Source organism: Lissotriton helveticus, chromosome 8, assembly GCF_964261635.1.
Source record: "Lissotriton helveticus chromosome 8, aLisHel1.1, whole genome shotgun sequence".
Classification (NCBI taxonomy): Eukaryota; Metazoa; Chordata; class Amphibia; order Caudata; family Salamandridae; genus Lissotriton; species Lissotriton helveticus.
The window spans coordinates 902,240,523-902,264,233 of NC_136069.1; the positions used below are offsets into that span (position 1 = coordinate 902,240,523).

Genomic DNA, 23,711 nt, shown 5'->3' on the forward strand with positions numbered 1-23,711 from the left:
TCTGGTTCTGGCTGCTTATGCCCCTGGACTCATCTTCCTGGCACTACTGCTATTCCTGTTTTTATTATTCCTTGAAACTCTCAGGAATATGTGCCCCTTGGTCCTGATCTTCTTAGTCCTGGATTTTGGTTTCTCTTGGGCTTAGTGCTCATGGATCTGGTTTACCGACCATCCTACCTTTATCTCCTTGGTCCTAGTCATCTTGGTCCATCTTGTCCAATTGTGCTTGTTATCATAAACCTTGCCTCTTGGCCATCCGGGCCCTTCTTGGTTCCCCCAGCCTAGGCACATCTGGTTCTGTTTCTTTCTGGTCTTCTTGGTCACCTAGTCCTGGTTCTTCTCACCTGAAACCTCCTAGCCCTGGTACCTCAGGTCCATGTCCATCTGATATCTTGTGCTGTGGCCCTTTTAGTCTTTGTCTGTCTGGTTTGGGTTGTCCTGGTCCTCCTGGATCTTCTCCTTGTCAATTTAGTCCTACAGGAAAAGCAGCAGTTGATCCTGGACCTCTTGAATCAGGTTTCCTCTTGAAAGTGGTCACTATGGTCCTGGTCCTTTTGGCCACCAATGTCCAGTCCCCTTAGTCTTCCAGATTTTGGTTGGCCTGTCGACATTTGATTGTCCTCACCTTGGTCGTGCTACCAGTAATGATTGTCTTGACCCACTTTGTAATCTGAGGTCTCCTAGGTCCTAACCTTCATGGCCCTATTAGCCCTGTTTCTGGTCTTTATGGTCATGGTGTTTATGGTCATGGTCCTTTTAGTTCACCTATTCTTCCTTGCCCTGGTCTTCTAAAAGCCCTTGGTACTGGTCCCATTGGTCTTCTTAGTCCGTTTTGTTCTTTTTCTGGTTTCCTGGTACTCTGGCCATGGCGCTCCACATCCTGAACATTATAGTCCTAATCAGTCTGGTCTTAATTCTCCTGGCCCTAGTGCTCCTGCTCCTTGCCCTCATGGTTCTGCATGCTGACCTTAGTACTTATTCACCCTGTACTTCCTGGTGTATCTCGTTATCATTCCCATGTACTTTTACACCTAGTCCTTTGCATCCTGGGCCTACTGATTCACAGGCTCCAGTCCTGAACCTTTTCACCCTCTTCAGCTTAATTTTCATCCATCAGTCCTCCTGCTCCTGCTCACCTGGTTCATTTATTCACTGGGTTTGCCTGTCCCAATTCTTCTGCTCCTAGATCTACTGGTCCATGTAGTCCTGGTCTTAGCTGTGGTACTCATTTGTGGCCCTCATGTAACAGGTCTTCTAGTGTTGGTACCACTGGCCTTGGTTTCCACACAGGCTGCAATGGCAGGCCTTAGACAAGTTTAAAAAGACTACTTAAGCGGGTGGCACAATAAGTCCTGCAAGCCCGCTAATAGAATTTAATTAACAGGCCCTGGGTACATGTGGTACAAGTTTACTAGGGACCTATTAGTAAATTATATGTGCTAAGAGGGTGTAAGACAATTTCACCATGTTTACAGGACACAACACAACTACTTTAGCACTGGTTAGAAGTGGTAAAGTGCAGAGAGTTCTAAGAGCCAACAAAAACAGGTTAATAAAACAGGAGGGCTGAAGGCAAAAGGTTTGGGAGTGACCCTGCAGAGAGGGTCAAGTTTAACAGAAGGTGAGATGTATGTAGGTCTGTGTAACTGATCTCATAGACCAGAATGTGAGTCATGCATAACTTTTTCGGAGGCGCGCTGGAGGAGAGACTTCCAAAATATTGTGGAAGCTGACAGAAACTGAAGGCCCAACCACTGGGTTATTGTCTGATATCCCAAAGGGCATGGGTTAGCTTGTGGAGCATAGTCAAAATGAGTACAGAGCTGGAGCGGTAGTTGATTGAGGGTATACAAAAGCCGAGTGTGAATCTCCTTGAGCAAACACTTTATCATGTTGGAGCTCCTTGTGCTTAACATGCTCAACAAGCAATAGAATAAATGGATTCCTACACATCATGCTTTAACAAAGCTGTACATAAAAGAGTAATAGTGGTATTACTCAATTTTCAACAAAAAGATGTAGCACAGACTTTTTTTCCTCAACTTAGATTCTGGTTTATTACACATTAAGAGAGACTGTTATTACAGGCTGCTTGTTGAATTCTGCATGGGAGACCTGCTCACATGCAAATACAGTAGATGAACATAAGCAAGGACTAGCAGTATTTTTAGAGGTCAGTATTTGTAAACTGGGGGTGAGCAATTTTGTCTACAGATAAGCACCTTTCAGCAAACTCAATTTCCTTACTTATTACCCCCATAAGGTGCTCAGGAAAAATAAATAAATCCTTTAGGCTTACTAGTGGCATTCCACTCACATAGTACAAAGGCGGTCCCAAAATATTATTTTGTATTGGGTCTGTTTTGAGGTAGTCCACTTACACAATCATCAACCAATTGCCTAATATCCAAATATCCTACATACAATGTGATTAGGTTGGTGATCACGGTACCAAGAATTCTTTTCATTTGGTTTGGACTCCTTTTTGAAAGTGGTCTACGCGTTTTGGCCAATTACATCCCGGCCTCCTCAGAACTATAAAAGGTGTGTGAGTCCTTAAGCTTCTAGAAAATATAAAATAATAACCCTATATCAGTATGGGCATTGTAATAACAAAAGTGTCTAGCATAGCAAAGACATCGGGTGAGCTATGATGCGGGGAACTGTGCATTCCATGTCTGGTGACCACTGTCACTAGGCTTGAATCAGCTGACAAGGACCAAAACGAATTTAAATCCCGCCTAATCCCTGAAATTATCCATTTAGAAACAGTTGGAGTTTGTGGGGACACCAGTAGGGCCTTCTAATATCCTCCTCTTGAGATGAATTCTAAGGAGGGTACCCTTGGCCAAACACCATGGAGGTTTTTGGAGGGCAAGATCTTTCATTGGGGTCCCCAACATGGCTCAACTGAACACAAAACCTAAATGCTGGCAACACGAGGCCCAAAGGGACCCTCAAAGCCCAAAGGTACAGTGATAGCAGAACTGTGTTGCCCCTCCAAAGGAGGGTTCGTACTGCCTGAAGCCAGGAGCATTAGAAATGTCACCTTCCATGGGATTTCTGTCTGAATTTTCCCAGACCATAGTCAGGCAACAGAATAACTTCCCCAACTGGAACTTGAGGCATCTCTGTAGCATTCTAGGAAACTCAGGGTCCTATATCACAGCAAGCATACGTCTTCTTGGAGGAGGGTCCAGATGAAACTGGAGGCATTGAAGGAGAATGACTATTACGTTTATTAACCTCTTTAAATGTTATTCACGTGAGTGACCCATGTATGATGGCACTGTTCCTATGTCAGCCTAGGAAGGGCCACTTGATGCACACTTCCCAGGACTGTTGACTGAGGCATGAGCCCCGAGTTGTGAGTTATGGGTGGGGTTTACTAGTTAACCTCTCCTTCCCTGTCCCCCACTCTCCTTTTTGGACATGTACAAGTTTGTGAACAAGGGTTACAATCACTATATTTCTACTTTATTCGATTAGGGAAGTTGCATGTTTAATTACCTTGAGATATACAATGTACCAGGATCCCACAATAATATGTTTGAAACTTAAAACAAGCAAAACAATCAAACGTTTACATTACAGGAAATGTTTCCATCAAGAAGAAAATTTCATTAAAAAATCCATATAAAATATAAATTCATTCTTGTTCAAGGACTTCCACAGAATGCAATATATTTACTTATTAGTTTTGTTGTGCGTTAAATGCCACCCTGCAGGCACTTCAGATCACAAAAAAGTATTGGAAGAGTTCATTGGCAAGTAAAAGATATGCAATTTTTGTACCAAATGAGTGCCATGGATATTCACAATGTTGGAGATCATTTACATTGAGAAGGTATTTGTATTTTATTGGACAAGTGGCTAGACTGAGCGCTCTCGCCATAAGGTTGTCTATGCACTACACATTGCATTCAAAAACCTTTCAATGAACTAGACCGTGAATCTTTGGAAATCAAAGCAGAGTTTATTAGAACACAATGCATTCCTGTCTAGAGTTGGATGCTGGAATGGTTTTACAACCGAGCCAGGTCTCAATCTACTTTCTGACTTGATGCAAGGATTCAATGCATGAAAGATCTATGCTGCAAAGGTACATGTTGCTTGCCGGAACTTCAATTATGTAGCTTGTTGTGTATTTTCAAAGAGCCTCAATCCCTAACAAGAAATGGAATTGGGTTCATGGCTATATAGCTTTCGTAGCATTGATGCCTTCTGCTGGTCTCATCAGTTTCTGTTTAAATAAATCACCACAGAAGATGCTTGGGCTGTCTTCACAAGGTTGATGTGAAGATTTAGCCAGATAGTGCCAGAAGAGCATAAGTAACTGGATATTTAAAGTTATGAAGCTGAAGAACCAGTGTTGTGTAGCTTGTGTGTATTCTAGATTCACATGCTGCACATTATACTGCGGTCTAATGGAAAGACTCCAAAATGCATCTCAATAACTGTTTTTTGGGGTTTGCCCACAATGTCCTAAAAGTAGCCACTATTTCAAAATTCCCTTTTTTACCATCTACAGGAACCAAAAACATAATTTCAAGACCATACTTCCAGGATACAGAAATAAAGTAGCAGGACAATATTGTTTGCCGCAGAACATAGAAGTCATACCCATTCTTCTACGTTTTCCTGCTCTAACGACTTCAGAAGTTTAGTTTATGAGGGATATAAAAATCTCTGAATTAAGACGTTTTCTGTACTTTTCAACTATTATTTTTATTTTTTTAGGTCTGGTTGGAGACAGAACATCATTTAAAGAAAGGTCCACACAACAAGCAAAGATAGTTCTCTCCTTTAAATCCCCACCTTCAGAAATTTCAGGACTAGCAACTGTTCAAAATGTTCAACATGGTATTTTCAGGCTATGAAGACACCAAGGCCCTCATGTATCAAGCAATGTTATGTCCCTAAGGCTCCGATCCGTACAATCAGAACTTTTCTGACAGCAAACTGCCATTTTTTACTCACCAAATCCAAATAGAGATTTGCCGGCACATGCATCAACGGTAATTGCATTCGCAAACGGTGCGAATCGCAATTTTCGGCCGTTTGCGAATGCAATTATCAAAATTGGAATGCATCATGTATTTCGCAATTTTAGGAATCGCAATCATGTTGCGATTTCTAAAATTGCGATTGCATTTAAGAAATCGCAATTTCAGATTTCTTAAATGCAATGCATGATCATTTTTAAATTGCGATGTAGCTGTTTGGAAGTGCTAAATTAGCATGAGGTTGACCCTCATGCTAATTTACCGAAAATCTTCAAACATGCACAAAAATGCATTTTTTAAAGTTGCATTTTACACACACACATGTCCTTGGGACATGTGTGTGTGTAAATTGCACTTAAGTTTAATTTCAGGGCTGCAGGGAGGGGTTCTTTGGACCCCCCCTGCACCCTTGAAATTGCATTTTCAATTTGCGATTCGCAAATTGAAAATCGCAAATTGTAAATGCCTTCCCATTGATTCCTATGGGCCTCTTGGACCATAGGAATCAATGGGAAGGGTTTTCCTTAATTGCGATTCGCAAATTGTGAATCGCAATCAAGGAAAAATAAGAAATCGCTAATAAAAATGCGAATTATTCATGCATTGCCGTTTGCGAATTCTTAATTGCGATTCCCTAATTTTCGCAATTAAGGATTCGCAAACGGCAAGATTGATGCATGTGGCCGTTGGTACCATGTTGCCGAATTTCACTGATTCGCTAATTATGTTTGGGAATAAATACAGATTTAGGCCCAGATGCATCAAGCAAAAAACAGGGCGCAAAGGGGCAGATTCACAGAATCTGCCCCTTTGCGACCTGTATTTTTGCATTTGGGATGCATCATCCCAAATGCAAAAATCGCAAATTGAGAATTCGCTAAATTGCGATTATTTGCATTTAAGGAATCTCAAATTGAGATTCCTTAAATGCAATGCATTAAAGTTAAAGAATCAGCGATTTCGCTAATAGGGGGCGCAAATTACCGTGACGTTGAACTTCATGGTAATTTGCAAAAACTTTGAAAAATGCACTAAAGTGCATTTTTCAAAGTTTCATGTTGCGCACACACATGCCCTAAGGGCATATGTGTGCGCAACATATGTGCACAGATCAATTTCAGGGGTGCAACAGGGTGTATTTTGGACACCCCTGCACCCTTGAAATCGCAATCTCATTTTGCGAATCGCTAATTGCGATTCGCAAATTGAAAATTCATCCCATTCATTCCTATGGGCCTCTAGGCCCATAGGAATGAATGGGGATGCATTCCTTAACTGCGACTCGCAATTTGCGAATCGCAATTAAGGAATTTTAGGAAATCGCTATTTTTAAAGTGATTTCTTCTTGCATACCATTTTGCTATTCCTTATTAGCGATTCCTTATTTTTCACTAATAAGGAATCGCAAAATGTATGCTTGATGCATCTGGGGGTTAGTATTTGGAAGGGGCATGATAAGGGCATCCCTTACAGATACATGTACTAATGTTTTACAACTGAAATTCGGTCGCACAACATTAATATTTTAAGCCCATTCACAAATGGAAAGGGGTTCGCAATGTTCCACAAAAATGCTTTTTATGAGCAGGAAGTGGTAAATCAATATCTGAATTTCATCCTAATCAATACACACACAACACAAATCAATTGCATGATACCTAGCATTTTCTAACTCCTCTAATATAATACATAAATCACACAAGCTGTCATCCTAATTTAGGTTCTTAATTTCTAACCAACTCGCAATTAATTAATTTAATTTTCAGAGATACTGAGATGTAATGCATGACATTGTTCATCTTGAGAACACAAGACTAAAACCTATTAACTTAAACCATAAGTATCTAAGATTAACACATGGAATGGTTATAATCTGAAGAGGCCTTGTGGAAAACAACTTAAACTATTGACTAATTATTAACCGTAGTTTTCCAGAGCAGAGAACTACTCACTAAAATTATCTCAATGCCTCATCGTGCAGTAAGCAGAATATAGCATGTTACATCGCATGCTATTACATCGCGTTCTATTACAACGCAGTTGTTACAACGACCGCATTATTGGAACGCGATACCTATACAACGCAAGTCATTAGATCGACTTGCTGTAGGGGGCGTGCTGGATTTAGGTATAGTATCATTTACTATTCCAACTCCAGCCTGCGCAACAGTAGTGAGGGTGTTGGAATAGTAAATTATACTATTCCGTAGGTTAGAGCGCCCCCTACAGCAAGTCAATCTAATGACTTGCGATATAAAGGCATCGTGTTCTAACAATGCGGTTGTTTTAACTACCGCGTGGTAAAAGGAACGCGATGTAATGGCAGCATTGTAAACGCTGTTTCCCAGTTAGCACTATAGACAGACAGACAGACAGACAGACAGACAGACAGACAGACAGACAGACAGACAGACAGACAGACAGACAGACAGACAGACAGACAGACAGACAGACAGACAGACAGACAGACAGACAGACAGACAGACAGACAGACAGACAGACAGACAGACAGACAGATAGACAGATAGACAGATAGACAGATAGACAGATAGACAGATAGACAGATAGACAGATAGACAGATAGACAGATAGACAGATAGACAGATAGACAGATAGACAGATAGACAGATAGACAGATAGACAGATAGACAGATAGACAGATAGACAGATAGATAGATAGATAGATAGATAGATAGATAGATAGATAGATAGATAGATAGATAGATAGATAGATAGATAGATAGATAGATAGATAGATAGATGGATGGATGGATGGATGGATGGATGGATGGATGGATGGATGGATAGATAGATAGATAGATAGATAGATAGATAGATAGATAGCATTGTTAGATGAAAAAAGCCAGCAATTTCTGAAGTTGTCTTGCCTACATAGTGATAAGGAATATGTTTAACCGTATCACTTTCTTGTTTTTGTGGGCAGGTAACCCATGTTTTCCAAACCCTTGCAAAAATGAAGGAAGGTGTATGCAAGTGAATGGTAATTATAAATGCCATTGCATAAACGGAACTCAAGGTGTAAAGTGTGAAAGAGGTAAGCATTTCCAATTTTTGTTTCCATTCTGCTCAGCACTCTAGTGCTTCATTTTATTTGTTATCCTCTCGGGCTGCTGCAGCTTGACACTTCCTTGGCGCTCGCATACCTGCTGGCATTGGCGACTGTACACGTACAGATATCAGGGGCTTTGTCATCGACCTTTCTAGCGCCAGAGCCTATAACGACAGTTTATGCGCCTGTATTGCGTAAAGATTATTCACTTAACCCTACCCTTCTCTGAATTAGAGCTTTATTTTTAGACACGACAGCTCAGAAATAGCAAGAGGCAAACGCTGCTCTCTGTGTCAAAGGCGAACTATCGGAAAATAAGCACTAATTCGCTGAATTATCGGGTTCAAAGATTTGACTTTACGCCCTGCATTCGCACAGAACAGGTCTTCGGCTCTATGCTGTACCAGAAAAGTCCATGATGGTACAAGCCCAGGGGCAGTGCACAGAACCCGAAGTCTGTTTTTTCTGGTTTTTGTACACCTGCAGTACTGTATTGTAATGTAATTGCATTTATATAGCACTTACTACCCTTGATGAGGCATCAAAGTGCTTTTTCGGCAAGTAGCACGCTACTCCGGAACCCATTAAGGAATACTGTTGAGTTAGTACAGTGAAATATGAAAGTAATTTGAGTGGTGGATAGGTTAGTCAGTTATTTGGATTCAGAAGGATAGCAGAGGGACAGAAGAGGGAAAAACAGTAGGTAAAGTAAATTCAATGAACCCAGTGTAGAGATTCATTGTTAGCGTTTTTAAATTTCAGACGCTCCTCACACAAACAACGGGCATGGATCTGAGCTGAGCCAGCGCTGCTCATCATGATACCACCCTTGCATAACAAATACAGCTTTCCGTGCTGGAGCTGGTATGCATCCTGTGGTTCATGAGAGCCGGGCTCAGTAAATCTCCAGTGCAGAGTGGCAGAAGTATGACTCGCCTGCTTTGTCATGAGTGTGAGCAAATCTAAGGTCTAATACTCCCTCAGTAAGTTCCCAGAACTGTTCATGGGGCATGGGCTGCATCAAAGGTTAACTTATAAAATTGCACATTACCTCACAGTGTAACATTGCTCTCTCTGTGCAGAATCCCACTTTACATCAAAGAAGTAAGTGGAGACCGAACCACAGAAGCAAGATCTGTGTCCCCCCCAAAAAAACATTATAGGAAAAACACACAGCAATAGCAGGTTTACATTCACCTCCCAATCAAAGCCTTTAAGAGGGAGCACCACTTCCCACTGTGTCGATGAAATCATGACTTAAATGCTTATAATCACCAACTCAAGCGCCGGTAAAGTTCCTAACATTCTCCATCCAAGTGGGTTTGAGGAGATATCTGTGCCAAAACGTTGGTATATCCACAGCAGTTGAAGTATTTGGGAAAACATTGGGAATTTTGGCTGTAGCCTTTTGGTTCTTGATGGCAACAGCGCCAAGACGCCCTCGGGCATTCGAGCGCTATACAAATCCAAAATCAAACTAGAAATCAAATAGTCAAGTGCTAAAAAATCACCTCATTCTTTAACTCATTCAGTCTCACTCATTCTCCAACTCACTCGGACTGTGACTCACTTTGACTCGCTCACTAACTCTCATTCCTTCTGACAATCTCACTCATTTTCATTCATTCTCAGTCACTCAATCTCACTCTCAATCTCAGTCAGTCAAACAAAACTTTATTTGGTTTGTTACAACCATAAAAGTAATTTTACCTCTTATACTGATAAAAAAGAAGAGCCACAAAACGTAACGCAGTGGTATCACAACACATATTACACCTCAAAATACATATAATTAAAATTTCTTTAAAATCAGGTATTATGACATTTAAGATATTAAAATCACTTAATTCATTCCTTTACATCAACTCCTTCAACGTGCAGCACGTACTAATGTTTTTCCCTTTATTGTTCCGCCTTTATGTGATGATGTGCACTTGAGGAACACCTTAACTTTATTCATATATTGCCCCAAAGCACAGGCTATATCTAGATTCCCCATTCCCACCAAAAGGTTAATGGCTTACATCTTGTTCATAATCTTATACTTTTTAAAAATCGAACATAAAAACTCCTTTCGTATGTCTAAAAACCTAAAACAATCTAATAAAATGTGTAAAATATCACAGGTGGTGCCTAATGTGCAAGTGCATTTACCATTACATCCTATCATTAGGTTACGAGCCCCATTATTCGCATAACTTGGGTTTATACCAATTCACATTTTTAAAACTTCCCGCCTTAAGCTATAGCTTGGTAGCCAGTCCACATAGGGGAAATGTTGGTCGCTCTCCCAGGCCAATGACATGTGGGCTACAGAGGTCTTTTGTATAAGGTACTCCCGATCATAGGTACGAGACATATCGGCCCCTTGAAGCCTTAATTCTTTCTTACCAATAGTTATAGGGTCTAGCGGCAGACGTACCTTGAGGTCAAGCACCCCATATGCATTACTTATTGAAGCTCTAGTCTCTTTTGCCCATGGTAGCTCACTTGTGGTTATTTCCTCTTTGGCCCATTGGGAGATTTTAAGAAACTCCCCTGCTCCCAATCGCTGCCAAAAGCGTACAAGGGCCATACAAGTAGTTATAGCCCAGGAGGTGATTCCCAGCTCAAGTCTTGCTGCCTGCACCATAGATGGTTTAGGCAGCAGGAATAAGCTTTTTAGTATATTTCCCTCCTCTCTATCCCAGGAGGTCTTCCCACTTAGGTAGAGGACCTCGGCTCCATACAAAAATTGCGGGGGGGACCATTGCTTGGTAGGCTTTTAAGACCGGCCTATCTGACATTTCACAATAAGTATTATTAAATCTTTTTAGGCCTTTCACAGACGCCGATGCCCTCAGTTTTAATGCTTGCAAATGTGTATACCATTTCAGGGTACCAGAGAACCACATTCCCAAATATCTATAGTCAGTTACCCTCTCAAGCAAAACTGTGCCAAGGTACCATGAGAACTTCGTTTTCTTCCTTCCGAAACATACACTTTTTGTCTTCTCCATGTTTACTACTCTCAATCTGATTCATTCAATCTCACTGACTCACCTAGTCTCAATCATTCGCATTCAGCCCAACTCATTCAGTCTCATACATACGAAATCAGTCTCACTGATTTTCACTCGGTCTCACTCATCCTGACTCACTCAGCCTGTGACTAACTCAATCTGACACACAGCAATATTTGGTTACACCTACTGCCATTCTCCCGATCATTCATTCACCCTTATTCTCACTCTTCTTATCACTCATTCTCACACACTGACTCCCTCCACTGATTCTTCCACTATCTCTCATACACACACAGACCCACATAGACATGCTCCCAGAGGCACACTCTCACAGACACAATGTTACCTACAGACACCCACTATTATCCATATGCACAGCACACAATATTTAAAATTGTGGTTGTTTTTAAAAAAAAATATTTTTATTGGCTTTTTTACATATTTATTCCCCCCACCTCCCCTGGACAGGTAGACATTCTACATATTAATAACATGTGTTTTACATTGTTTTTAACATACGCACATAATCATTATATAGAATTTACAAAAATAAGAAACAATAGCATAAATACATGACAGCATCAATATTAATTAGTTTTGTGCGTCTCGCCATTGTGTAAGAGCAGTCCAGATTTTCATGCCTCTTTCGCGTCGCGATCTACCTTTTCGTTTATATATAGCTATCTCGATGTTATAGACAGCTAAAAGCCTGGCTAACCACTGTTGAAATGAGGGTATTAACGGGTCAAGCCAAGCCGAGGCTAGGCATAGCCGCAGAACTGCCATAGCAATGAATATAAAACCGTGACCAATCTCAAGGTTATATGGATCTCCCACCCCCAGTACTATTGCTTCATGTGACAAAATAACACTTCTACAAAGAACTGAACTTAAGAATCTCTCTATTTCTTGTATTAAAGGTAGTAGCACTGGACAAGAGGCAAATATGTGAACAGAATCTGCTTTAAATAAATTACATCTCGGGCAACGAGTCCCTTTGCCAGTTCCCCATTTTGCAATCTTATCCGGCGTATAGTAGAGAAAGAAGCAGGTTTTGTAAAATTGTGCTTGGAGTTTGGTTGAGATAAGAATGGTTTGGGCTAACTGATAGGAGTATAGAAGTCCTTCCTTAGAGATATTAAGTTTACTTTGCCACTTCATTGCAGTTTTATCTAAATCGTCCGGGAGTGTATCCAGTAGTAAACCATACACCCCGCCTATTGAGTCTTTCTTAGAGTGTATAATTATCTCTACTACTGTACATTTTTCAACAGGTGTCCTTGCCCCAAGTTTATGAATTAAGAAATCCCTTATTTGGAGGTACTTGAAAAAGTCCCGCCAATCTAAGTCAAATTCTTCCTTCAAAATATTGAAGGATTTAATCCCCTGAGTAGAGTAGAAATCCCCTTATTGTGTTATTCCTAGATTATACCATTTGTTTACACAGTTGTCCTTAAAAATCATTGAAGGAAGAATAGGATTATTCAGAACTGGAGTATAATATGAGATTGGTCCTATTTCTAATATTTTCTTTACGACCTCCCATACTTTAAAACTACTATAAAGTGTCTTAAATTTGACTTTTTTGTGATAGCTGTCGTGAGTGTGCCTCCAGAAATAACCATAGCTAGCATTCCCCACTAATAGCTGAAAGATTGAAGCGGTATGTTCCTCTGAGTTTTCTCCCCCTTGCAGTAATTCCTTACTATAGAGCAATACACATGCCCAGTAATATCTCCTTAAATTGGGAAGAGCTAGCCCACCTCTATTCTTAGGAAGAGTAAGATATTTATACGCCCGGCGGGGTTGTACATATGACCATATGAATCTAGAAAAGGTACGCTCTATTGCAGTGAACCACTGACTAGAGAACTCTAGACACACAGCCCTAAATAAGTATAGTATTTTGGGAAAGTACACCATTTTAATTGCATTTGCCCTCCCAATAATAGATAAGTGGAGATTATCTAAACGTCGTAAATCCTTTTGTATTGTGTTCAACATTGGCCTAAGGTTTATGTCCACTACTTCCTCCAGCTTTGAGGAAATTGTAACTCCCAAGTATGTCGCTCCCTTCACTACCCTTAGATCATCCATAGCAATTTTTGAGTTCAGAACAATTTGTGTCTTACTTTCCTTTAGCACGTAGCCAGAAACCAACCCAAATTTCCTGGCTTCCGCCTCGATAGTCAGCATAGCTGTAATGGGATCTGCCGTGACTATGGCAATATCATCAGCATATGCTAATGTTTTTGTAGCATATCCCTGTGATATAATAGGTGTTATATTGCTGTTTTTCTCGAGATAGCGAATAAAGGGTTCTATGTATATTGCAAAGAGCAATGGAGAGCATGGGCACCCCTGGCGAGTTCCCCTGGAGATAATAATTTCCTTGGTTAAGCTTCCATTAACGGATACAACGGCACTAGGTTTGATATACATTTTTTGTATCGCCTGTATAAATTTAGTCCGAAATCCCATTATCACCATTGCTTTCCAGAGAAACTGCCAGGAGACCATATCAAAGGCCTTCTCTGCATCAAGCAGAATTAGGGCCATAGGGTCTCCTGTAGTTTCTGTTCCATCAAAGAGCGTAATCACTCTCTGGACATGATTTATCGTTGACCTTCCCGGAACAAAACCGAACTGACTTTTGGCTATTACCTGGTGTATTATAGGTGCAATTCGATTTGCCAAAACTTTAGAATATATTTTCGAATCAGCATTTATTAGAGTTATAGGGCGATAAGACCCTAGATGTTCTGGGGGTTTCCCTTTTTTAGCAAAAATTACAATTTTGGCTGTGGACCAAGAGTTGGGCGGTTCACCCCCGGAAAAGATATGGATAATTAGATCACTTAAAACATGTTTAATTTCATCTATAAATGTAGCATAGAACTCTGAGGGGATGCTATCTAGACCTGTTGCCTTCCCTTTTCCCTTTAGGAAGGCTCTTAACTGCAGTTAAAACCTCTTCCATACTAGGAGCTTCTTCTAGTGTCTGCTGTGTATTTATCTCAAGGCTCACGCCCTCATAATTCTTTAAGTACCTTGCAATTTCGATTGTGTCCCCTTTGCAATTCTCCATATATAGTTCTTTATAGAACCTCCAAAATGCTTGCCTGATCTGCTCTGAGTCTTTTATCTGCCCTACCACAGGATCTATAATCTCCCTAATCAAGTTTGCGTTGACCTGTTGTCGCATTCGCACGGCTAATTGGTGACCCACTTGCTCATTGACCTCATAGATTAATTCTTTTTGTGCCGTGGCTTTCCATATTGCCTTATCCATTTATATATTCGTAATTGCTGCCTTTGTAATTGCAACTTTGGCTAAGATGCTAGAGATTTCCCCAGTAGTATCCCTATTATTGGTGGCATTAACGAGTCCTACTTCTGCTAACATAAGCTCTTCCTGCAGCATCCGTATTTCTTCTTTCTCTTGCCTGTTGGACCTAAGTGAATATGACAACGTCTCGCCCCGAATTCCGGCTTTCAAAGTATCCCATACTACCTCTATTGACATGCTACCAATGTTTTCGGCTAGGAACTTGGGGATCCAGTCTTTCATATAGAGGCGATACTGAGGATCATTCAGTAATGCTTTTTCGAATGTCCATTGCTTAGGCTCTAATTTAGTTGGTAGAATAGTCAATGTACATAAAAGAGGGTTGTGGTCAGATAATACCCTAGGCAATTTAGCTGTATGGCAATTCTTAATTAGTGAGTTTGAAATGAATATGTAATCAATTCTAGCATGCGTACGGTGTGGGTTTGAATAAAAGGTGTAGACAGGGTCACCAATATTAGTATTATAAGTTTGCCAGCTATCCACAAGTCCATGTACAAGACACAAATCCTTAAGAGAGCGAAATACTTTGGGTTTACGACCTTTATACACCCAGTCATCATTTAGGGACCAATTTGTCGGGAGGTTGATATTGAAGTCCCCACAGACCATCACCGGAAGAGACCAATGTGACAATTCATTGGAGACCTCATTAAAAACCCCAGGGTCATCTGTGTTACTCCCGTAAATTGCACAAATTGTCAATTTATGCCCTGTCTGGTAACTGCATTCGGTGATAGCCCAACGGCCAAACTTATCAGTTTTAGATTTATTAAACACCATTCCACTCCCTTTAGCCAGAATAGCAACACCCTGAATTCTAACACCTTGTGTGGTAGCACACACCAATTTAAACCCTAATGTATTTAACAGCTGGCTCTGGGACCCTTCAATATGCGTCTCCTGCATACATATAATATTAGCTCCCCAGTTTTGTAGGCCAATTGCAACTGTTTGTCTTTTTTTCTAAGATCGTTCAGACCACAAATATTCAAAGATAATATTTTTATCCCAGCCATGCTACTAATGAAAAGGTGCCATAATATTTATCCTGGGCTTTCTGGTTTCCTATGATCCCTGTATGTGTTTCCCTATAAGATTTCTTACTCTGTATGTCTAACCTGTCCTGCCTTCCCCCTTCCCCTTCCCCACCCCCCACCCACCACCACCTTTGAAGGTTACCTGGGCCTATCTGGACCAGGGGTGTGACCTCCGCGCTAGCGGGCCCTGTGGACTGGGCTAGATTATACATATAAGTGATATGCTTATCTGTTGCTGGTTCAGCCACGAAACCTGATTACTCTCATTACTCTGATAATGTCTCAGACTTAGTTTCAAAGGCTGCCCTGCAATTCAATTTATTGCCCACATTTCCATATGTATATTGAAATGATTAATTCGACCTATCCGCTCCTTCTATCATGCTTCATTTTATATAGTTAAGATTCTTTCCCTGAGTACTGAGAGCTAGACTCGGAAATTTCACGTAGATAGTCTTCTGCCTCTATTTCATTGTTAAAGCTTCTTGTAGTGCCTTTGAATATTATTTTCAAGCATGCTGGATTTTGCAAAAATACTTTTGCTCCAAGTTTTTCAAACGGTTCAAATAGCTGACGCATTTTCCATCTTGGCTCGACGGTAACGTGGGCGAAGTCCGGTCTTACAAAGAATGTGAACCCCTTGTAGTCTCTTTGGGTAGTAGATCTTGCTAGATCGTAAATTTTTTCCCGGAGAAGGAAATTACCAAAGCAGACCAACATTGCCCTCGGATATTGATTTTGCTTGCTGGAATGCTTTGATAGCATTAAAGGAAAACGATGTGGCCGCTGTACTTCCCTTTCCATATCCCAGGCTTCCAACTCCGGAAATGATGTTTTGAGAATGTCAATCATTGCCCTTCTGGCGTCGCTACCCTCTGAGTTCTCCGGAATTTCAAGGAATCTCAAGTTATTCCTTCTAGATCTGTTTTCCTGATTTTGATCATAAGATCTCTTATTACTCCATCTTGTTCCTTTCCTTTTTTCTGAAGCTTCGCGAAATCAGTTCCCAGGTTCTCGGTTCGAGTTTCAACCATGACCATTCTCTCAGAGATCTCAGAACAGATATTGCCCACTTTTTTCACTGCACCTTGTAGTTTTTCAATGGCCAATCGATTCTTTTGGCTGTCCTTCTTCACATCTGTGTGAAAGCTTTTAATCGAACTAAGCACCTGACTCAATGAGGGCTCCGTTGTTTTTTTATATCTATCTGTATTCTCATGTAAGTCCGAAGTTTGACGTGGTGTCTCTCCCGATGTTTTGCTCTTTGGACTCCTTCGGGGAGGATTAAATCTGCTTTTAGCATCATCTGTATTATTACCTGGATCTGTGGTTTCCTCATTCAACAAGTTTTGTTCTTTTTTGTTTTTTAACCTTTTTTCCCCCCACTTGTTTTTTTCCTCCTTGCATTGACTTCGCTAAATAATCTCGAGTCATTGGAGCCGGAGTTCTCCTGTAGTGCGAAATCCATTTGTGCGCTTGGGCTAGATTCTCTTGAATCGCTCAGTTTGCTGGAACCATTTGATTCACTCGAGTCGCTTGAGATAGACATCCCTATCTCGTATATATCAGATTCGGAGTCTTCATTTGAGAGAGAATGGTTCACTAAATGGTTCACTAAATGCGAATCTTTCCCAGCTAGAGATGCAACCTGATTCTGAGAAGGGTTTAGGCCCCCAAACTCTTCGGCTATATTTTCTCCATTAGATTGCTCAGTTAGCTCCTTCTGGTTCGATAGCGTTGCGTCTATTTCTATGGATGCCCTTGTCTCTTTACTCCTTGTATTTATTTCAGCATCTGGGTCAGCATTCCGAGTACCTTCGCTGGACCATATAGTCTGCCTTTCCTCCAAGTTGGTTGAGGGCATGCATTGGACATCTTTGTTGCTACCACTCCGCTCTTTGGAGGTCTTGTTTTGGATTACAATCTGTGTTTTTCTGTTAGTTATTACATCGTTCTGGCCTTCTTTTTGTAAAGGGCTAAATATATTTGAAATTTTTGGTTGGGATGACACATGTGTGCCAGTATTCTTTGCAGGTGCTTTAAAATTCTTTATAGACTGAAGTCTCTGTGCTTTTTTGGCCATTAGCTCGTCCTCGTCCTCCTCGTTGTGCTTAGTTGCTCTCTCTTTCTCTCTCTCTTTCTCTTTTCATTTAGTTTTTTCCTTTTCCAGTTTTTTTTCAATGTTCTTATCTTTGATTTTTGCCTTTCCTTTTTCTTTTTCTTTTTCTTTTTCTCTTTTTTCTTGCTGCTCTATTCGTGCCGGATCCTTCGCCAGATCTTTCTCCTTTGCCCTGGCCCCTCTAGTCTCCGGGCCTTTATGTCTGTTAGTTGCGTGCTGTACAGGTATCGTCTCCATGTCTTCATTCCCAAGATATTGTCGGTTGGTGTCGATGCCTGCGCTTGCTCCGGTGCCTCTCCCTGTGAGAGCTCACTTACTTCGCCCCCCTTCTCATTTAATGCTGTGCCAATTTGAGGGTTTCTGTCCTTTCTGTTCTGTCTTCTGTTCCTTCGGTGAGGTAGCCCCTTCATCCTCTCTGATACCCCTTTCCATACCTATAACTTTATTGGACCCTTTATTGGGCGTCACAATCCAATTTACTGGCGTCTTTAAACACTGCAGAACTCCAACTTTAGATTCAGTCTTGTGCCTATAGTAGAATTCTTTCAAAACAGCGTTACCTTTCCTCCGGTATTCTGTACCTCTCCCCAAAAATTTTTTAAAGCAAATAATTTTCTCTGTAGTCTTTGAGATAATTAAGTCTCCATGTGAGAGGCCACGAGGGTGGCGCCTAATTACTTGATGATTAATTTGAGGCTTGACAAGTATATCAGGTATCAATACCACTATAGAAATTTGTGAAGTGGCAGTTACTGATCCAGGTAGTGCTTTCAAAACAGGTACAGGTAAGACTGATGAGCCAGTCACAATTCCGAAGAAAAGCCTCTCTCCCCCTGTTTTAAATCTGCTTCTGAGCAGCACCATTCGTTCTGTGCCGGCGTCTCCCTGGAAACAGAACACGTGATGCTCACTGTGGAGCTATAGGCCAGTATCTCTGTGTCTGCAGATGACGCCTCCGCCCATGATCCAAGATGAGCAGACGAGCAGACGAGCAGCCGATGGACTGAGGCTTCAGCAGCTTCATCAGAGAAGGGTAAAGAGAGGCAAGGTCTGAAAGCGCTTCCTGCACTGTTAGAAAAACGCTTTTTTTTTAGCAAGGTCTGAAAGCGCTTTCTGCACTGTTAGAAAAACGCTTTTTTTAGCAACTTATAGCAGGCAAAAGCAAAGTCACAATATATATGTTCTAATATGTTGTAAAAGATTATAAAGAGCCACTTGCGGTTTTCTGACTGGTCCGGTGTAGTTGTCATGCACTATCAAGTAATGTACTGCTCAGCCCGACTTGTCATTCACCAGACCTCTCCTTCGATAACAGTGTGCATAGCATTCAGAACTCCGATATCTCTGCAGCAGACAGCAGACAGGTCAGGCCAGGGCCGAGGCACAACACTGCGGTATCTCACAGTTGACAACCTGAGCCCAAGTCGATGTCCCCCAGAGGCTTTTCGAATGAAGCAATCAAAAAGCGAGCGGGTACAAAATGCAGAAGTGTGGTATCTGCATCGTCGTTTTCTTTTTCAGTATTCAGAAAGCATCTCTCTATAAAAAAACAGCCCAGCACAACAGAGCACTGCCACTGCAACCGCTCACGCTGACGCCATCTTGCCTTCTTGCCTTGTGTTTTTTTTAACTTATCTTGCTGCAGATCCCATTGGGACTCCTGCTCCTTCCTGCTTCCAGTTCTGGAACATTAAAATGAAGCCTCGAACCTGCACAGTTGCAGGGACCTGGTTTCAGTCTCTTCTTTTGCATGCCATGCTTTCCCAACTCTGTAATGATTTGGGAAAGGGTAGTTGACAGGTTGGGTGGCATGCTGCCACAGGCACTGCGGGCTTAAGTCTGCAGTACCCACTGCTTCCTTTATCTGTGAAGCTTGGCATGTCACAAACGGGGGAGGCACAGGTGCATGTCAGGGCGAGGGCCCGAGCCAGGGATGTGTTCCTAGCCCTGGTAATGTCTTTCTGAAGGCCGGTGCATTCCTCTTTCTCATCCATGCTTTGCTATCTGCTCCTTCCCTTTTTTCCTACGTGATACTCTCTATTCACTAAGTAATCTCATACATTAAATAATTAAAACATATTTTTCATCTTTCTTGTGTCTCTCTGTATACCCCCCCCACTCTCTCCATATGGCATCTCTCTCTCCTCTCTGTCTCTCAAGCACAGTCACTCACACAAGTTTGCTCACTGCTCCTCTCTCGATTGTATTTCTATTATCTTCTAGTATATACTGTATTCTGTGCTCCTCTGCATTCAATCAATCAATCACTGGTTTGTATAGCGCAGCTCCTCACCCATGAGGATCTCAAGGTGCTGGGGGGTGGGGGCTGTTGATCCGACAGGGTGTGGAGGTTCATTCGAAGAGCCAAAGTCCACAAGTACAACCATTTTACTTTGCGAGTCTCTAATTGCAAATTTGTGTGACTCACAATTAGAGACTCGCAAAATGAAATGCACTAATGTGTCTCAGACACATTAGCGATTCCCAATGGAGTCGCAATGGACCTGACTCATCAATATTCATGAGGTAGGTCGCAATTTGCGACCCACTGTGAATGGGCAATAACACAGGAATGGAGGCCTACTGGGGACAGCAGACCACTGTGCCTGTGTATGCTTTTAAATTGATCAACTTATTTTTAAATACAGCCCATTTTTCCTAAAGAAAAAAGGGATGCTTTTCAAAATGAAAAATGAAACGTTTCTGTTTAATTTTTTTTAGATTAGGCAGGTGTACATGCCTGCTTTAAAAAAGTTTTAGGTGCCTGCTACAAAGAGGAAGGGGTCCCAGGGGACCTGTTCCCGTTTGTGACTGGCTTACCACCTACTTGAAGTAGGTGGTTGTTGGACCTGGCCCTTTTGGCAGGTTCACCCCGAACCTTTTTGCTTTTTCCTAGCCTGTTTCTGGAACCTGGTGTTGGTGATTTTAGGCCTTTGCGCACTTTTTCACTGTGGTACAGTGTAAAGTGCGTGAGCTCTCTGTGTATGTGTGGTGAGTGACCTGCCCTCCCATAGGAATGAATGGGGAATATGTGTGACCATGGTAGTTCCTGATGTGTGGGGAGTGCAGGGTCGAGTTTGGTATGTACGAACTCGTGAGATTGAATGCTGTGCAATGGTATATGCAGCATGGTTGTGTCTAGTGTAGAAGTGCCACTTCTAGAAGTTGGCATATTTGTGTAATTTGTGCCTGGCGTGTGATTGGCTGGTGAGCCTGGCCCCAGGAGTGAGCCTGGGCCTGCTTGTGGATTGACTGTCTGGTTTGAGGGTGACAGGGGCTGCAGAGCCCCAGGAGGTTGTCTGAGTCAGCCCGTGGATGAAAGGCTGCATCTGCTGCCAGGGAAGTGGGAGGAGATAGCACCTGGGAGTGAAAAGGGCTGTGCTGGCCTGGCCACAATGCTGGCTCCACCTCCCCGCTGGGCGACTGTCACCTCTGTCCCTGATACTGAAAGGAATTCCCTATAACCAGTTCTAGCTGGTTCTCACACTGCCTGCACCCTTTAGACAAAGGATTTTATAGTATAAAAATGGGCTGTGTCCCCTTCCAAAATGTTCTTGTTTTTGGACTTGAATCTGCCAGGGGCGTGCTGCTGCTTGGGCCCAGGGGAATCCCTGGGCCCTGCCCAGCCCCTGGATACCTGATGCATTGCTGGAGGACTTCTTCCTGGGGGCCCTTTCTGCCTGGCCTGAGGATGGCTGGGAGACTTAACTTACCCTAGAAGCCTTGTCCCGTAATGCCCTGCAGCTGCTGGGACCCTCCTTGCTGTGGGGGTCCGTTCTGGGGCATTTTCGCGATTTCTGGGCTCCCCAGCGCCTCGTGGGCGCTTTATCCTGATTCCTGGGCAGAGCGCTGTCGTTTTCCCTAGGAGGGAAGCGCTCCTGCCCTTGGTGCCCCTGAGCTTGCAGGTGCCGACCCTGCTTGGCACCCGATTCGTGTTATGTTTTATTTACGGGTGCCACCCCGTTTATTTAATTAATTATCGGGTGCTCACCCCGTTTCTCCTACTATTCTATCTGGCGAGGGTGCCCACCCCTCATTCTGCCCCCTTCATTTCACCGCCGCGGCCCGAGCCGTTTGGATAATGGCCGCCGGAGATGCCGCGCTGTGATTGGCGGGCCGCGGGAGGCTCGCCCTGGAAGGCCGCGCTCTGATTGGGCCGTTGCTGAGGGCCTGGCCGTGGAGCCGCGCTCTGATTGGCTGACTCCTCGAAGAGCCGAAGCGTCACGAAGGGCACGCTGTGCGAGCCGCGCTGGGATTGGTCCAGCGCTCGCATCTCGTCCTGAGAGGTGCCGTCGCTGGAGAAGTCGTCCATCCAGCCCTGAAGCGCCGCGTGACTGCCCGCCTGCACAGAGGAGCCCCGCGCTGTCTGAGGGGACCCGGTGAGCAGGTCGTGAAGCTGTCTCCCTCCTAGCGAGGCTCCCCCGAGGAGAGAGCCCGCGCTGCAAGAGAAGTCCGGAGGAGCAGCGCCAGAGAGTCCCCGCCGTCCCGGTGAGTGCGAGGCAGCTGCATTGTGTTCAGAGCGGCCCCGGTTGACAGCGGGCCGCTCCGCAGGAGAGAAGGGGCACATCTGTATGTTTGAGCCCAGAGAGGCTCGAGGCCAGTCCCCATTGTTTCTTTGAGCCCCGAGGGGCTACAGGCATTCCTGGTGACAGAGCGGCCCGAAAGGCAGCGGGCCGCTCCAACGTGCACAAGAGTATCAGAGCCCCAGAGGGCATATTTTGTTTCAGAGCCCCTGAGGCTCCAGCGTGATCCTAGTGGTGCATTCAGACCCTCCGGGTGAGTAGTGCGCTATATAAATGCTCTGATTGATTGATTGATTGATTGATTCAGGGTGGCCCCGGTTGGCAGTGGGTCGCCCCAACGTTGATTAGAGCCCACGAGGCTCCCTGGGGGCATTTGTATTTAGAGCCTCGAGGCTCCCACGACCCCGGGGACATTATCGTCCCAAGAGCCTGTGTGGCTCTAGCATTTGGCCATGTGTGGTGTCAGAGCCTGTGTGGCTCCAACGTCCTGCGCAGTGTGGTGTAAGAGCCTGTGTGGCTCCAACGATTGAGCGCAGTTTGCTCCTAGGGCCAGTGAGGGCCCTGTTGCAGTTTTTGTTGATTCCCAGCTGCCCAGCAATTAGTGGGCAGCTGCACCGTTTAGGCGCTTGGGATTGTCTGCAGCTGCCCAGCACTTTGTGGGCAGCTGCCACGTTGAGGCCCCTGACATTGAGACACAGGGCGTCCTAGCCCCAACAAGGCCAGGTGGCCTAGGGACTGCCACAGGTGGTGGCTTATGTAGGTTTTTGCGCAATTGTGTGTTTTTATTGCACCTCTGAATGCTTTAGGCATCATGTGTTTTTGCGCTATTGAGTTATGGTCTGGCACCTCTGAATGTTTTTATTCATCATGTGTCTTCCTTGATTTTACACCTCTGAATGTGTTGGTTGATGCATCATGTGTTTTTCCTTCCCTACACCTCTGAATGTTTGATGCATCATGTGTAATGTGTTCTTGCTGATACCCCTAAATGTATTTTATTCTTAGGTGGTTGTTCTTTCCAGTACAGGTGGTCCTAGTGAGGTCCTGGTCCCCAGCCTGACATTCTCCTAAGGTGGTTAGGGTTGCGTAGGTGGTACTTACCTGTTACCAGAAGTTACTGGTTGAGTGCTATTCTTGCTAATTTGTGCTACAGTGATTTTATATCCTTTTATTCTAATTTCTGACAGCATTTCTATTTCTAAAATTGTTGATTCTGACAGTGGCCCATGTGGCCCTGTCTTGTACATAATCCCTTGTGAATATTGCCCGTGCCAGTTGGCACAATGTACATGTGTGATTTCTATCTGATGTGATTTTGACAATACAGAAGTTATTTTTATATAACCTTGTGTGGAGTTCCTTTTGTGGTGTGCCTAGGGTGTTGTTGCTGTTGTGTGCTGGCGCAAATGCTTTACACATTGCCTCCGAGTTTAGCCTTACTGCTCGTGCCAAGCTACCAAGGGGGTGAGCAGGCGTTATCTTGGCGTGTGACTCCCATGCCCTGACTAGAATGGTGGTATCTGCCTGGCTTTGGCGTCAGCCTTAGCCTACCAGAAATAGCCAGTTCTAACAGCGGTAAGCTGTGATTGTTTTGGACTG

At 43.2% G+C, this 23,711-nt stretch overlaps 1 protein-coding gene across 2 annotated transcripts in view; it reads left to right on the top strand.

The window, feature by feature from the left end:
• LOC144772977 (coagulation factor X-like) overlaps window positions 1–23,711 on the top strand; it is a 381,158-nt gene that overhangs the window by 134,450 nt on the left and 222,997 nt on the right. Inside the window, exon 4 of one of the 2 annotated variants that reach the window (XM_078657700.1) lies at window positions 7,951–8,061. The exons of the other annotated variant lie outside the window; for it this stretch is intronic. Within the exon in view, the coding sequence (XP_078513826.1) occupies window positions 7,951–8,061 (111 nt within the window). The remainder of the gene's footprint in view (window positions 1–7,950; window positions 8,062–23,711) is intronic. 2 annotated transcript variants of the gene reach the window in all.